The following is an 18,210-nucleotide window of genomic DNA, read 5'->3' on the forward strand; positions in this document are numbered from 1 at the left end:
TAATTATAAATTTTTGCTTATTTAGGTATAAAATGAATAAAATAAGGTTTGTTGTCATTGACTTTGAATTTAGTATGTATAATAAGTTTGATTGAATATTAATCTCCGGTGCCATTGGCGGTAGCCGGGATCTAAAATTAACATTACATTTAGAATGGACACCATTAATCTTGGGAAATAATATAACTAAGTTATTAGATAATCAAGTAGAACTATTCAAAAACAGAATAAAATGGATTTTTAGAAAGAAAAAAGAAAAATTAACTCCACTATTTGCGGAATTAAGAATTAGTACTGCAAAAAACAATGCACAAAATTTAAATTATAACTCTATTAACACTTTTATTGAATGGATTGACCATTTGTATAATGAAGTATAATTAAATAGTAAACCTCAGTACATAAGGTAGATATTGCTTAGTCAACTATCCTCGTCCTTTAGAATACTGTTGACAAGCATATAAGCTCAACCTCTATATATAGAAAAATATTTATTTCAAACGATTGATAAATACCATATGTTATCATCTTAAACATTTTCAGAATTATTATAATAAATAAAAAACTAAAAATAAATTTTTTATTAATATATTTTAAAGATTTTTCATTTATGATTTCAAATTTTTATCAATTATTATTATATATAATATAAATTTAAGACGATAACTCAATCTTTTTTATTTTCTGGTTCATAAAAAAATGCGTCACTAGAATAGATTACATCCAAGGGCATAAATTGATTGCTGAATTTAGACAAATAATCTTCGACAAGAAATTTGAAGTAGAATATATTTCCTCCAATTCGTTCAAATAACTTAGTCATTTTTGATAGATATTGTGAAAGATTGTCAATATTTTTTTTTATTTTCCAATCTTCAAAGTATACATAATTGCGTAATATTGCTCTGTTTTTCGCGATTATATTTTTATCTTCAGCGTTTTTAAGCTCTATATTACACCTTGCAACCATTAATTTTACTTGATAATCTAATTTTGCTAATGATGACCACTTAGGGTGATCCCTCTCACAAAGTTTTAATATTTCATTGAATATATTATCATTGTAATCTAAAAATTTGATAATCTTTTTTAATGGCTCACCAAGTGATTGCCATAATTCTTTGACATTCACATCTTTATATTGCTCTTGTATATCAGAAACAAATGATTCAGATCCTACGAAAAATTTTAAGCCCGATTCCTTCCGAAAAACGTTTAAATGAAATGAAATATGAAGTAAAAAATGTGTATAAATAATTTGCTGAATTTTCCAGTGAAATTGAAAGACGGCATAAGGCTCAAGAGCCCATATACCGTTAAAATAAATGTTCGTAACCTTAGTTTTAAAATTGTCCATTAAATCTTTAACATCAGACCAATCATACATATTACTTATTGAGGTTAGAAAAATTACTTCCTGGAAATTTTCCATTACAAATTGTAGAGTAATATTGTCTAGTGTAAATAAAGTACTGCTGTACATATTTTTAAATTTTTCATTATCGTATAAATATTCAACTAGGATTTTAATTTCATTATTTTTAAAATTATTTGTATTAAACATTTTTATATCTGGTACAAGTTTTTTTTGTGCACAATCCATATAAAATGTATCTATATCCCTAAAGAGAGACCCAGATGAAAAAAAATATTTATTTAGAACTATATGATTTTCTGTAACTACAGCTAAAAGTTGCATATAAATCGTAATAATCCATTTACTTGCTTTAATACGATTATAATACAATATCGATAACATATTTTCTACATAAGATAGGTATACTTTGAATTCATCTATTTTATTTGGGTCTGGTCTGCCATCACATAATATAAGACCATCTATAATTTTCCTTTCAAAGTATTTCAGTATATATGCATTTTGACAGTGTAAAAATTCCATTCTTTTATTGTACTTTTCTCGTAGTGTTTCCTTTTTTTGAGAATTTAGAAGACTTATATCATTTTCTGAAAAAAATAATTCATTATCTTCGGGTTGAAGAAGTTTGTTTAGGGACAAAAGGTGTTCTTCATCTAATTCTCGTCTCTTTTTTACTATTTTTAAATTGTCATACTGTAAAAATAATAAATTTAAATTAATTATAAATTAATTATATTTCAAGTATCTATTCAATTCAATTTTCCCATTTGAAAAAAATGTCTTAATGATGCATTAAAGCTACTAATTTTTATTTTATTTATGAATACAATTTTTGTTTTAATCGAAAAACGTTTTACAGTCATTGTAAAACATTATGGTTGTGTGAAAAATTAATATAATTTAATATTAACCAATTAAAAATTATTCCCTTTAAAATAAAAAAATATTTAATAAATTTAATATTTATTAAAAGAAAGTATTTTATAATCTTAAGAATATTAAATATAAAACATCTAACGTTTTTGGAATATGTTTTTAAATTTAGCTGCACTCAAACTGCAACCAATTAATAATTATTTTACTCAAAATTAAGAAATTGATAATATTTATTTTTGTATATGTATGTGTAATTGATATGTAGTCAATAAAATAATTTAATGATATAATTTTTAACTTCAATGAGATAACTTTCAATAAGATTTATTGAAGTATTTGGATAGTCCTTTTTTTTAATAAAAATTAATTATGTGTTATAATGTATAATTATTAAAATATTTAATTAATATATAATATTATAATTTATTTATATAAACTGATTTAAATAGGGATAAAAATTTTCTTAAAATCAATTAAAAATTTAAGTTTTATAAAAAAATAAAAATGTTTGATATCAAAAACTCTATATATTATGTAATTTAATAATTTTGTTTTTCATCCCGTTAGAATAAAGAAATTTCAACTTAGTTTTCTGTAATGGTAAAATATGTTTAGCTTACAATATAGTTAAAATTAAATTTATAAAATTTCTAGTTATTCTGTTGTTGCTTGTTAATTTTTTTTAGCTCATTTCTTTTAATGATTCATTTTCATTTTGTAGTTGAATCAAAATACTTCAATCAATTAAATTTGGTTTGGCTGAATAATTATACTTTTATACATGTTCATTGTGGAAAAAAATATATTAGATATACAGTATGATATACTATTAGTAAATTTTCATAAAATTTTGTTCTTTTAATATTTTTTATTTGATGATCCGTTTATTGCTTGTTTGCACATGATAAAGTTTTTATTGACTATATTAAGAATAACGATTATAATGTATGACCCATTGAAAGTTTTGTTTGGTCTCTGGTATTATGAAAACCAAATTTTTATTTTAAATACAAATCTTTAAATAATTCTAAGCATTCTCATCTCTATTATAATCATTCTATGGTCTACTCTCTTGTCAGTCACTTAACATTCTGAAACATATATCATAGCTCGTCTTGCTACAGTCTTGTAGAACTTACCTTTCAGCTTCATTGGAATTATTTTTTTTGAGGTGGAAAAAAAAGTACAAATTTGTTTGATTGAATATTTTAAATATACATTAAGGACCCAATCACTGTAGTCTCCCCTTGTGAAAAAAAATTCTTATTCATATTAAAATATTTTATTGTATAGTTTTTTTAATATCTGTCATTCATCTTTCTCATTTGCTCTAACTTGATAAATATTAATGACAGATTCGTCAGAAGAACTCTATTTTAATCTTTTAATGAACTTACAATGACCAAATATTGTAAATTTCATTTTAGAAATTCAGACGAACATTTCAAAATTATCCTACTGCAAAAATAATCATGATTTTTTCTATAAACTCATTTTTGATATTAATACTAATTAGAAACGTATGAAAAAATTAATTAAAAAAAAATTTTTTTATCAAGTTATTATTGATTTTTAATATGTTACAAATAAATCGTGAAAAATTTTAATTTAAAATGACATTTTCAACTTAATTCTTTGATTTATTAAAGTTGATTTTTATGAATGCTTTTAATTTAAAAATAATGAGCTGTTAAATAAAATTTTAGCTCAACTTGCAAATTTATAATTTTTACCAATAAATAGAAAATAAATAAATAATAATAAAATATTCTACTTTTTAGATTGATATGTGATCAGAAACATATATAATTACTATTGACTGTATTTCATTAAAATCATTATTTTTTGGTGAATAGAAGTCTTAATAATAATTTCTATGTAACTTTTGGTATTTAAATAATTATATATATTGATATACTGTACATAATGCATTTAGCTTGTTTCTTATATTTTAATTGAAATATGTTTATTGATTATTCATATGTAACCAAACAAAATTAAATATTTGTTATTTTAATTAGAAGGATTTTGTTATTATTTAGTCTATATGCGAAACTCCGATCGTAGATTTGAAATCGGTGCAAATATGAGTTTAGAAAAGTATATTTTGGTCTTTGATGCAAATTTGTTTGTAGATCAGTACATTTATTTATAAGTAACAAACAATTTTTTTTGAAAAATATTGCTCAAGCTCTTCAACTTTTATACATGTTTGGCATAAAAGTAATAACAACTTTATAATTTATTATCATTTCTCCCTAAAAATTACAATACCTATATTATTAAATATAAATTTCATATTATATTTAATTGCTATAATTAATATTTATTTATATATTAAACTTATAAATCATAANTATTTAATTGCTATAATTAATATTTATTTATATATTACACTTATAAATCATAAAAATTGAAATAAAGATATAAATAATGAAATAAGAGTTTATTTTGCTTTTTAAATAATCCATCAATTTTCTTAAATTAAAAACTATCTACATATTTGCACTGAAGCGTTTTTTTAAATAGTGATTTTAATCACTGTCAGAAATCATCTATATTTGTCCCATTTATGCCACGTCCACACTGTGACGCGATCCCGCAGTGCTACCGTTATTTTTGGATATTATTTGTATAAAAAAAAAAACATTTTATGGAGCCTGTGTCTAGAGCTAACTCTGAAATCATGGTATATCCAGGTCTACCAACGGTATATGTCACTGTAATAGTTCAAAAGTTAAAAAATGTTATTAAAATATCCCATATAGAATACTTCATGTTATTATTACTTTAGAAAAATAAATAGAACTCTAATAAATCAATCAGTATACAAAAAACTATAATAAATAAGTATAAATAATTATTTCATGATAGAAAATAATGTCAACCATAATATTTAAGTACATAAACTAAAATTATTTTTACCGGACTTGTAATTTTTTTCGAGTCTTGTACAACAGATGAAACAGATGAACATAGCACAATTGCTATCAAAAATTGCACATATACATTCATTTTAGCCTATTTGTAAAATTAATCTTGAGATGTTCCACCTAAATGTTTAAACTTTTCCTAGAAGTTTTAGATTTAAAATAGTTTATTTATAGCCAAAATTAATGTCTATCTATATTTATTGCGTAGTATGAAAAATTAATGATATTTTATTTTCTATATTGTATGTCTTAGTTATTTTTACAAAATATAAACATGCTTTATCTGTTTTTAAAATAATATATGGTTTAAGTTATTTAATTTATGACGTTCATAGATATTAAAATTATTTCTATTTTTGTCTCTGATATTATATGATGACGAAGAATCAAAAAGAAAAGTTATTTACATTTTAATTTGGATATATTAAAATAAAAATAATTCTACTTCTATATAATGAATGTTTAATAATTATTTGGATAATGACTAAATAAATAAATCATTCTTATTATATTATTATATTTAGCACATTCGATCTAGTATTGGACGTTTTATTTGACTTTAAATGATCATTAAAGTTAATTTTAAATAAGCTTGTGTCGTGGTAGCGGTAGGGCATCGACAATGTAATTAAAGAAAAAATAAATTCATATTCATTCAAAGAATCAATATATATAGTATATAATATGGTAAAATAAACAAGTGTAAATATGACCATGAAAATTTTAATCACAAACTGATTGGTGGCCGGCGACTCTTCACCTGTAGTTATGTCAGCGCCGTAGGTTGCCGGTTAATGATGAGACATTTTAGTTTTTCTTAATGAGCGATTTAGAGAAATACAACATAGTCGGTGTATAATTATCGTGATCCAGGTGATATTCTATCGAAGATAATACCACGGCTATGTCATCGTCCCCCCCCCCCAAAGCGCACATAAGCAATCCAACTTGTTTTTCACTTCTTTATTCTATTAGTTAGGTAATAATTTTATTTTTTCCTGCGAGAAAGACGTCTTTCCTAAAGAAATTGCTAGCCATAACTACTTTGGCATGAAACTCGCGTGGAAACTTTTCGCTGTATTCGGAGATTACAAAAGTTCACCCAGTCATTTACAGTAAACGATTTTGGGTTACTAGGCACTTCACCTCCTTTCGATTTACGTTGATTTATTGACGTATCGTTTTATCGAATCATTTCCGCCTTTGCTCATTAATGAACCTCAGAACCTAAAAATTATAGAAGCTCAGTTCTGTTTCTAAGCAGAAGCTAATTCTCCAGTGCCTTTGTAATTTACGCCTACATAAGTATTATTATATAAGTAAATGGATATATATCAGTATACAGTATAAATAATTATACAATGTTTTACATTTTTGACCAGACAAAAATTCTATGTTATTTTTTATTTAATAACTTACACAGTTTTCAATTACTTTAAAGGAATATTTTTTATTATCACTGAAATATGAAAATAAAAATAAATTATATTCAAAATTTTAAAATTGCCATATTTTAGCCTTAAAAAAAAAAAAAACTAATGCGTTGATAATAAATTTATAATGTGTATTTTTTAAGTTATAAGAAAATTAATACATATGCATTTAAAATTCATATATCCCAATAGCAAACAGTTTAAAAATAATGTTATTCATTAAAATGAAATATTTCATGATATTTTTGTAAATTATTTTACAAAAATAAACTGTAAAACACTACTCATGAACAACCTTCACTTAAAATAAATTAAATAAAGTATAATGATATCTGTCAGTGATTAAAATCACTATAAAAAAAAACCCTTCGATGTTAATCTTTACATAGTGTTTAATTTTAAAAAATTGGTATATAATTCCAAAAGCTAAATGATCGGCTATTTCCTTATTAATATCCTGATTTAGATAAAGCATATCGAATGAAAGATGTATATAAATACTACTTCTCATGAAAAAATTTTATAATGCCATACATTTTTAAAAAATGTATGGCATTATAAAATTAAAAATGTAAAAATAAAATCGAGAATTTTCACATAAAAATAGAATTCGGTTGAATTTTATCGTAAAGACAAACTATAATAAATTACAGTACATTATACTTAATTTAAGATATATATAAAAGTGTCAGACTTTTCGAACATTTTCAAAAGTTAAGTTGAAAAAGGAAATTTTTGTGAAAAAGTTGTCATTTCTATTCCCCCTGTAGGTAGGTAAAAGGTCAGATTTATAAAAAAAATATACTTAATGAAATGTAAAGACATTATGCATCTATAAAAAAAAATATTAATTTATATTGATTTGTTAATTTTTACAAAAGTTACGGTAGTTTTTTGTAAAAAAAATTGAAAAAATTTCGAAAATTAGCGATTTTTAAATTTGTAATTTTTTTGGAGGTTTTCGCATATAAAGGAAACGAGGGAAATTTTTAAAATTTTTGAGGGTAATGTTTTCAACTAGATACGATTTGTGATCTTTTGGCGTATCGTTGAAAGAAATCGGTTCGGTGAGAGCTGAGAAAAAGTAGTAACAACCAAGTAACCAAGTAGGCTGCTATACTATTTTATGAACTTGTTTTAGTAGTATAATATGTAATGACAAGGTTATAATTTTTGATTGTGAAATAATGTGATTGCTTTATATATAAATAAATAGGTACTGTACACCTTATTTTTCTTATAAGAAGTTATAAAAACTTATTTATCAATAATTCATACACTATTATTTCAATGATAAAATTTATGACAAATTATTTTTTAAGGGTCATCAAGTAAGTATCATGAAAGTACCTTATGCGCATAAGGTACGCATAACTAATAATTTGTAAATATATGGTGATAATTAAATACCTGTAGACTAATTACATTACTGAAATATAATACAACTATTAGCAAACTGATAAAAGAAAGCGAAAAAATTGGATTGATGGTAAATGATGGAATAACAAAGTACATGATAGTCGCGATACATAATCGTGAAACAAGACATTTGAAAGTGAATAATTAGAATTTTTAATGGATGGCAAACATCAAATACTGAGGCATAAAAATCAATGGAAATACGGACAGCCACGAAGAAATTAGAAAAAAAAAATTGATAGAAGTAAATAAATGCTGTTTCGTACTAGTACCTCTATTTAAGTTAAAGATATCATCATGAGAACGAAATTATCGCCGTACAAAGTTCTAATAATATTGATAACAGTATACGCCTATGGTGCAAGGGCAACAACAAAAACGGATGAAAATAGACTTGCTTCTTTTAAATGAAAGGTCCTTAGAAGGAAATTTGGACAAAAAAAACGTTTGAGTGTAGTTCGAATTAAGAACAATCCGAGAAGTTGAACTAAATAGCGAAACAAATATAATTAAAGTCCTTAAGCGTAGTAGGCTGGTATNTTCCCCGTAAATGGAGGAAACCTCCAAAAAAATTACAAATTTAAAAATCGCTAATTTTCGAAATATTTTCAATTTTTTTTACTAAAAACTGCAGTAACTTTTTCAANATGAGCTGGATTATATGGATGTCTGAATACCCTATTGGGTTGGCTACAAGTTGGAAAGAGACACAAGAAGGTCAAGAGGATATCCAAAATAGTGTTGGAAAAATACGATTACATAAGACACTCAGGTTGGTAGTAAATAATGGAGAATAACTTGACACGGATAGATTAATNATGAGCTGGATTATATGGATGTCTGAATACCCTATTGGGTTGGCTACAAGTTGGAAAGAGACACAAGAAGGTCAAGAGGATATAAATATAAATGAACATATGAATATAATTTTTTTTTTATAGATGCTTGATGTCTTTACCTATTATTTGGTATATTTTTTTTGTAAATCTGACTTTTTACCTGCCCACAGGGGGGATTTAAAATGACATCTTTTTTACAAAAAATTTTTACAAAACTTTTTCAACTTAACTTTTAAAAGTGTTCCGGAAGGTCTGACATTTTTATATATATCTTAAATTAAAGCTAATGTAATGTACTTTAATTTGAAAAGAAAAATTTTGACCTCTGGACTTGTCTTCATGGTGAAAACGGCTACCAAATGCTATTTTTGTGTGAAAATTCTCGATTTTATAATTTACATTTTTAACTTTATTATGCTATAACTTTTTGAAAAATATATGGATCAATACAATTTTATATGAGAAATAATATTTTTTAATAATCTCTTTTTCATTTGACATACTTTATCTTAATCAGGATATTAATAAGGAACTAGCAGATCATGTAGCTTTTGGAATTGTAATAGATATTTAGCACTTATAATTTTATTTTATTTATATTTTTATAATAATGATTTTTTTTAATAAACCGCATTATAATGAGAGATGATGGATATAAAAACACCAATACATGTATGAAATATTAACGCAAATTAGTAGAACAATAGATTGCGCATAGATCTCTCTAAATTAATTACCTAGCCAATGAGAAGCATTGTGCAAATTAAACTAATTCTCCCCCTCATAAAACAGGCCTATAAAAGAGCAATTTCTAGCTCATTCGCCATCTTATTTTTTTCTAAAAATCTGGTCATGAAGTGTTTCTGCACCAGACTGTTTCGCGATATGCTCTCTATGACTTAGAATCTTTTTCATACTTGGTGTTTATTATCTAAATCTCTCATTATTAATGTCATTTAAAAAAAATAATTACACCTTTTTCTCATTTTATTTTTAGTTTTAAATATTTATAAAATATTAAAACAAATTAAATTTTTTATTTTGTATTTTGTGAGTTGTGTCAATCAAGAATTTTTTTGATTCTTTAATTGGATTATCTATTTAATAAGTGCATTTCGAAAATCTACCTTAGCACATCAAGTGGCTAAAACTGTTGGTAAAACAATGGTTTATGGCATGTCACTAAGGAGATCGTAGAGTGTATCTTAAATTTGAATAGATAAGTATTTGATTGATTGCATAAGGTGCTGATGGTTTGTTGAAATCATTACCCTAGCACATCAAGCGGTTAAAACTGTTGGTAAAACAATAGTTTATGACGTGTCACTAGGGATTGGTTCTCATAAGCTATCTGGTTATATAATTTTTCTTATTTTAAAATATAAAGTAACACATATACTCAGACACCAAGTATAGAAAGGAATTACAGTGAAGTAATATTTCAAGTTTAACAATTTGCATAATTTTACAAAAATTAATAAGTAAATAAAAGTCAATGTTCTCTTTATATAATATATATTATATATCTTTTACGCAATAAACAATCAAGCTAGCTGGACACAAGGTAAGAAATTACATTTCCAAGCATGTCATAAAAATTAAGGATAGACGTAAGATAAATCAAGAATAACTTTTACCGAAGGAATAATAGAATTGTTAAGGGTGAATAATTTGAAAAGTTATTAATAACTACTTTCTCACCATTCGGGTCACAATAGTACGCGTTCAACGTAGATGTTTTAACTTGTATTATACAACTACATAAAGAAAATAATTCAGCCATTAAGGCTTGGCGCCCAACAATTGGACAGTAGCATCTTACATGAACACACATTGTTTCCCATTCATATAGCATGACCAATAAATATTAAGAGTCGTAAAATCCTCCTCTATAATCATTGCACATTTCATTGTAGAATTGATATGACTCAGGTGTGCGTCATACCGAATATAATTTTCCTTCAATTTACTTTTTACGATAAACCACGTGTGGTGGTAGTATCTTAATAAAGAGTTCATGAATATATATATGGTATGCTTTATTTTCACCTTGTAGCTAAACGTACTTCAACAATCCGTTAACCATAACATTTATATATAACATCTATATTCTATTCCTCTTTCTTAATTATAAAAAAATATAAATATCACATAAATATGACCACTTATTTTATTTCCTTCATCATCCTTCATTATAATAATCTCTCTTCATTCGTTATGTTATTATAATTAATATCCATATCTTTTTACCGTCTTTTCTTTTTTATGACAAAAGTATAAATATCACATACATAGTCAATTATTGTCCTATACCATCTTTTTTTTTATGACAATTATTACAATAAACAAAAAAAAAAAAAAAGAATATCGTTACACTGTGAATATTTCGTTAGTTTATAATCCAATTAATGAGTATATTAAAATTAAAAGAACAAGTTAATTTACAACTACTTATGTTAAAAAGGGTTTAAAAAAAAATATATAAGAGAAAATTTGCCCAAAGACGTTATGTTGGAACGTGTAGAAGCACGTAAGACGTCAGAAACCGGAGAGACGCTGGTCGTTGAATTGAACGTGCTTCAGTAGATAGACTTTTCACCCTAATTAAATAGCAGGAGTACTCTAATCAGAACTGGGCTCGTGATGTAATAAAGCAGCTGTTGAAAGAGATGAAGTGACTGTTTATTAAATGTATCGCAAAATATACGGTAACGTGTCAAACTATATCAAATTAGAGATGGATGGAGAGAAGTGGTTGTTGCGGTAATGGGACCTATAAAAATTATCGGTAAAAACTAATACAGAGTAATAGAAGATGGATTAATATAATTTTTATTTTAGTATTTTATACTTTTTTTTCATTCGTCATTCTTGTTTAAAAAATTCGGGCCTTGTCCTATTATGCAGGAGGGATTTTAAAAATAAATAAACTGGAATTATATTTATGAAAACATGTTTAATATGCAAAATAGGACGTTATACTTTTTACAGGAACAGCATAACATAATATTTGGGATAATGAATTTTAGACAATTTGTTTGGCAAAAAGTAAAAATAGCATAGAAAAATTTAAAAGGGATATTTACATGATTTATAAATGTCATGAAAGAGTTTTCAAAAATATTTTCTTTGGAAACCGGAGTATTATTTGAACTTGTATTTACATATATTTTGTAGTATATTTTGTTTCATATACTGTACTTTTTAGCTCAGATCCGAAGCTGAGAAGATATTAATTTTACTATGATGTGTTTTTATTTTGTTTTGTATCTGTTACCATTTTTTCTCAGCTCTTACCGAACCGATTTCTTTCAACAATACGTTAAAATATCATAAATTGTATCTAGTCAAAGATATTACCCTCAAAAATTGAGGGTGGTAATAGTTGAGAACCCTTAATCTTATTACTCTTTTGGGTTACAGCTGACAGTCGTGGACATACCCTTTAGTAGTATTACAAGGTTTAGAGTTAAGTCAATTAGGACTCAATAGTTTACTAATTTATAAATCTAATAAGGGATACGACAATATTAATTGTTGCGGCTTATGTTATATCGATCGTCCACTAGAATAAATGGCGTTTATCACTTATTGTATTTTTTATCTTAGACTAGTACACCGCGATACACATAGCTGTTTGGTTCGTTATGAGATATACATATATATAGTATAAATGTATGATCCACTTGGTTTAATTGGACCGGTTATTATTACTGCTAAAAAAATAATGCAAGAGTGTTGGCAGCACCAGGTAGAGTGGAACGATGTAGTACTTGTCGCGATAGAGACCGTTTGGGAATTTTATAGGGCAAATGTATCATCCATTGAAAACATAACAATACCAAGGCTTATCATCGTCGACTGGGAAAAAGTCATCGGAGTCCAAGTACACGGTTTTGCGGACGCTACAGTGCGTGCGTATGGGGTCTGTTTGATCCTTCGAGCGACGGACTTTCAAAGCATATTTAGCTGGTTTACTTGGTATATAAACACGAAATGGACATCTACCCCTGAATGCAACAAATTGTTCATCGATTGTAGTATATTCGGTNTGCAACAAATTGTTCATCGATTGTAGTATATTCGGATACAGCATAATTATTTTCACAATTGGCCAAAAAAAGTTCAAAAATGTCTCTAAAAGCAGCGAAGTTATCAATTTCTTTACGAGATTGACGATCTCTGTAATCGTCAAAACAAATACAACGTAATAAGAAAAAAAATCGTTTCAACGTCATTGCTGAATGAAAAATACCTATTCCTAAACCATTTGTTCTCCAAAGATCTTCTAAATTTTGATGTTCTGACCTATTTACTCCTGATAGAATGAGTAAGCCGAGTAAACATTTAATTTCGTCCTCATCAGTTTTATTTACGTCTCTACTACGAACGAATTTGTGAGCGATACGATCAATGTATAAATTCGTACAAAATACAACACTTCTGATTATTTTATCGTCTATGAATAATGAAAAACAATCAATAGGAGTTTTACAATTTTTTGCTCCACCTTTCACACCTCCCGGAACAGTGTCATTCTTAAAGCTCATTTCGTTTTCTTCAGGAATACTTTCATTTAGCAAATTTTGAATACTCTGTATTTCTAGGTATTCTGAGTGACTGGCCATTGTGATCTGGACTACATTTATTACTTATTAGTTAAGAATAATATAGTTTTAATTTGTATATAACATAAATATATAAATGCGCTTACCTTCGTATATTATTTAATAATTGAATGTACCGAACTTTTCAGTAGGTACCTAGTTTTTATAGCAAATGTCTGATAATTGTATTCAATAGTTGAAAATATCGAAAAAATTTATTTTATATTGTACTTGTACGTTGAGGTGTAAACTCGTTCGTAGAAGCACATCGATTACCGATAATCAATGTGTCCACATTGCGACGTGATATATTTATTACATGTTTTGTTCGTGTTTGTTCCGTATCATCGAGTAGTGGAAATTCTCAATAGATTATTTATTTTTAAAACTTAATTGCACAGTCGGTGGCAGATCCACATAATCCCAATTCCACAATATTATATCGCTAATAACATTGCATTTACTATAAAACGATATTTTGAAAAAAAATACAAGTCCAAAAAAAAATTATAACGTTCATAGTCGCGTGGGGGTCATTATGACCCATTTCAACTTTGATGGATATTTTAAGTCATACATTTTTTTTTTCAAAGGTATTTATTTATGAAAATCTATTCAATATTACTATAAAAACCATCTTCTAAATTTATATCTATGTACACCTATTATGCAATATAATACATACGTTTTTATTTATGTGGGGGTATGCTAGACCCCCACGCGCCTGCTTAAGGTTTAAAGGCCGGCATAATAGAACGGTCAAATAGTCCATATAGTAATCCGGTATTTTTAGTAGATAAAAACCTCCCACAGAGCGACAAAAAAGGGGCCCAACCCCTAAGGAGTATCGAATGGTTTTAGATTATAGAAAATTAAATTCGATTTTATTAAAAGAAAGTTTTCCCATGCCGATAATTCAAAATATATATAACTGCTGAGCTGGTAACCACTATTTTTCATTATTAGACGCATCCAGTTGGTTTTATCAATTCAAACTTTCTAAAAATTTTCTACAATATACAGCTTTTTCTACTGATACGAGACATTTTTAATTCAAAAAACTTCCAATGGGACTTAATAATGCTCTAGCAATATATCAGGCCGCCATGTGCAAAATTATGAGAGGTCTTACTTATAAAAACAATATTTGCTACTTAGATGATTGCACAGTTTTTGGAAAATCTTTCGATCAATATTTATATTCATTAGACATAACATTACAGAGATTCAGACAGTATAATCTGAAATTGAAGCCATCAAAATGTAAATTCGGATACGAGGAAATACAAGTACTCGATAATATCATAAATCGAAAGTCATTAGGCCAACCGATGAGGGCATTGAATCGGTAAAAAAAATCCCTCCCCCTAACACTATTAAACAACTTCGTAGTTTTTTAGGATTCGCCAATTATTTCAGAAAATTCATTCCCAACTTTAGTAAAACTGGCGAAACCTTTTACAGATCTGACTAAGGGTAAATTTAAAACAAAAAGTGAAAAAATTAAATGGTTAGCTGAACATGAAACAGCATTTAAAGAGCTAAAGTCTAAACTTACGAAACCTCCACTCCTCGCGCATTTTAACGTAAATTTGGAAACTATACTAGTTACAGATGTTAGTAAATTAGGTCTAGGTGTTATACTTCAACAACGTGACGATAATAACGAAATTCATCCAATTTCTTACGCGTCTAAAAAGTTAACGCCCGCCAAGTTTAATTATTCCGCAATGGAACTCGAGGTTTTAGCTATTCATTTCACGTTTACCCATTATAGGCAATATATTCACGGTAGAAAAATTGAGGTTTGGACTGATTATAAAAATTTAACAAGTTTTATGAATATAAAAACTGAATCTAACGTTATAAACAGGATACGGACGAAATTAATGGGCTATGATTTTGAAATAAAATATTAAAAAGGTATTTTTAATAGGGCCGCGGATCATCTATGGCGTTATCCCAGTTCAAATGAGCTTATTAATAATTTAAATTCGAATATTAAAAATGATATTTTTAAAATAAATCTTGTTCAACCTATTAATATTGCTGTAGAACAAGCAAATGATGCGTACTTACATAACATTATAGGAGCTATTAAAAACCCTAGCTCATCAAATTCGTTTTATTTAAATAAGGCTGACAATTACGAAATAAAAAATAATGATATATTATATTACAAAAAAATTAGACAAATCCCTGTATACGCAATAGCTTTACCTTCAAAATTTATTAAACAAGTAATAATTGATAATCATGATAGTTTTTTAAGCGGGAATATCAGTTTTTCAAAAACTCTAAACAAAATTAGGAGTAAATATTATTGGCCAAAAATGAGAAAAGATATAAAGGCATATATTCTGTCATGTGAAAGGTGTCAAAAGAGGAAACCATATAAACAAAGTAAGCCACCAAAAGTAGGAAGATACGATTTAGACAAGTGTAAGATTATGAGTGAAATAATTATTGACTATATTGGTTCCCATCCAAAGTCAAGATCTTATAAGTATATTTTAGTAGCTACTGATCGTTTATCAAAATTTTGCGTAGCTCAACCATTTACAAATGCCAATGCGCGTAGTACCAATAAATTTCTTTTAGACTTTTAAGATTTGGTCCAGCTAGGATAATTAGGTCAGATAATGGAACTCATTTTACGTCAAAGACAGTTTTAGACCTAATGGACGCTTTTGGGATAGACAAAAAATTCGGAATTCCATACAAGCCTACTTCACAAGGTCAGGTGGAGAGGAAAAATCAAACAGTTATAGACATGATATCGCACTACGTTCAGAATAATAATAAGTGGGCAGATTATTTACCGTACGTTATATACGCCTATAATACTTCAATACATTCGGTTACAAATTATACGCCGTTTTATTTAGTTCACGGCTATAATCCTAAAAGCATGTTTGATATTGCACTAATTCTCCCTTCCGATGGGAACGTTATTAATTATGACTATCAATAGATATACTTTTTACATTGTCAGTTAGTGTATTTATAAACTCACAACAATGTGCCTTACTACCATTGATAATAAAAATGCTGTGTACCTGCGAATATTGATGTCATAAAAACCAATTAGTTACCTGTATTTGTAATCCCTTGTGTATTATACATGTATATTAACTCAAAAAAATTAAAACTTTTTTAAAAATTAAAAAGAAAAAAAAGAAATTTAGTCCAAAATCATTTAATTTTAACAAGCTGTAACAGACGAACGGTTGATCGGGGAAAAAAATGATAAGAGCAAAGTTATTTGTTTTTTTATTCATAATAACAAATTCAAAATAGGGGTTCCCATTTAAGAAAGTTCAAGTTAATATTTTTTAATCTTGAAGTTTGAAAAAATTATGTTTTTACTACATATTATTGTAGTTTTTTGAATCAAACAATATTTTCCTTACCAAAAATTAAAAATTTTCAATAGTTACTGAGAAAATAAATGTCTTATTCTGAATGAATCACCCTGTATAAAGGTGAAACAATCTTATGAAATAACAATTATGACTGTGGTTCATGGGTTTTGGAAATAGCTGAAATAACTACCAGGGGTCATTTCTTTTAATTAATCTTTCACTTTGAAGGATAAATATTAAAATCAGTTCTTTTGGTAATATTAATATACACCAAATCTTAGAACTCTGTCCAAAAATCTTACTCACTGAGAATTAGTTTTTTTTTAATTTTTTGGACTTAATGATTGACTGAATATTTTTTTAAAATTAAACTGAATTTAGAATAAATTTAAATTGAATTTTGTATTGGTGAATCTTTTATTTTAAATTTATTTGTTCGCGTTACTCTTTATTAGCACCGGACTAGCAAAATCGACACCACTCGCATAAAATACTCTATCATAACAGATATGTTTGTGCTCGAAGATGATCTTAGTTATATTTGATTTAGTCTGTAGAACTATTGAATTCTTCTTACTGTGCGGAAGTGACGTAACATTGTTTAGACGCCCTGCAACGCGAATTACACCGTTTTTATCTAGTAATGGATCAATAAAATGTAATTTACTGTTCGGTTTGACCATTTCTTTACATGTTAATTTAATTAAATCCTCTTTAAAATACAAATGTTGAACAATTTTTATTCGAGTTGTTTAGCTCATTTACTTCAATTTCAACCGCGGTTTTTATTTTTTCAATGACGCGCATTTTCTACCGTAATAAATAAGCGGTAACGCGTATTAATTTCATAAAACTGGAAAACTTATTTAGCAGAAAAAATTCCTTTTTGTTCGACTGTACTGTAAAAAATACCTGTCTTTCGTTAGTTGCTTCAATGTCGGCTTTTTTTGGACTTGACGGCCAGACGTTCTCGTCTAGATTAATCCATGCCGGACCATTCCACCACAATTCGTTGTTACGTAATTCATTTGGTTGACAGCCACGTGATTGATTTATAGCTTCATAAATTTTCTCTACGCGATTTGCAACAAACGTTTTCCAACGTGACGTAAGAGACTTTATCCACGCTAACACTATGGTTGAGTCGGGTCAGAAACGTTTTTTATTTATATTCACTCGTAAACGTGGCACTAATATCTCATACGGACTGACTAATTACACTGCGGCACATAATTCGAGGCGAGCTAATGATGTTATTTTTAGTGAAGCCACCCGAGATTTGACTGCTGTTAAACGCATCGCACATACACCTGTACGGTCCGTCGCTCGAAGGATCAAACAGACCCCATACGCACGCACT

General features: G+C 27.2%; 1 protein-coding gene across 3 annotated transcripts in view; it reads right to left on the reverse strand.

Annotated features, from left to right (window-relative positions):
• Window positions 1–572: 572 nt before the first annotated feature.
• LOC126899274 (uncharacterized) overlaps window positions 573–18,210 on the reverse strand; it is a 36,654-nt gene continuing 19,016 nt past the window's right edge. Inside the window, exons 1-2 of one of the 3 annotated variants that reach the window (XM_050673989.1) lie at window positions 5,180–5,338; window positions 573–2,071 (exon numbers count right to left, since the gene is read on the reverse strand). In XM_050673989.1, coding sequence (XP_050529946.1) covers window positions 668–2,071; window positions 5,180–5,269 — 1,494 coding nt within the window. In that variant the 5' untranslated portion in view covers window positions 5,270–5,338 and the 3' untranslated portion in view covers window positions 573–667. Of the gene's footprint in view, window positions 2,072–5,179; window positions 5,339–18,210 lie in introns of those variants that run through there. The other 2 variants (XM_050673990.1, XM_050673988.1) reach the window with 2 other exon arrangements.

This window comes from Daktulosphaira vitifoliae, unplaced genomic scaffold (assembly GCF_025091365.1).
Source record: "Daktulosphaira vitifoliae isolate Bord-2020 unplaced genomic scaffold, ASM2509136v1 Scaffold_2, whole genome shotgun sequence".
NCBI classification, from domain to species: Eukaryota; Metazoa; Arthropoda; class Insecta; order Hemiptera; family Phylloxeridae; genus Daktulosphaira; species Daktulosphaira vitifoliae.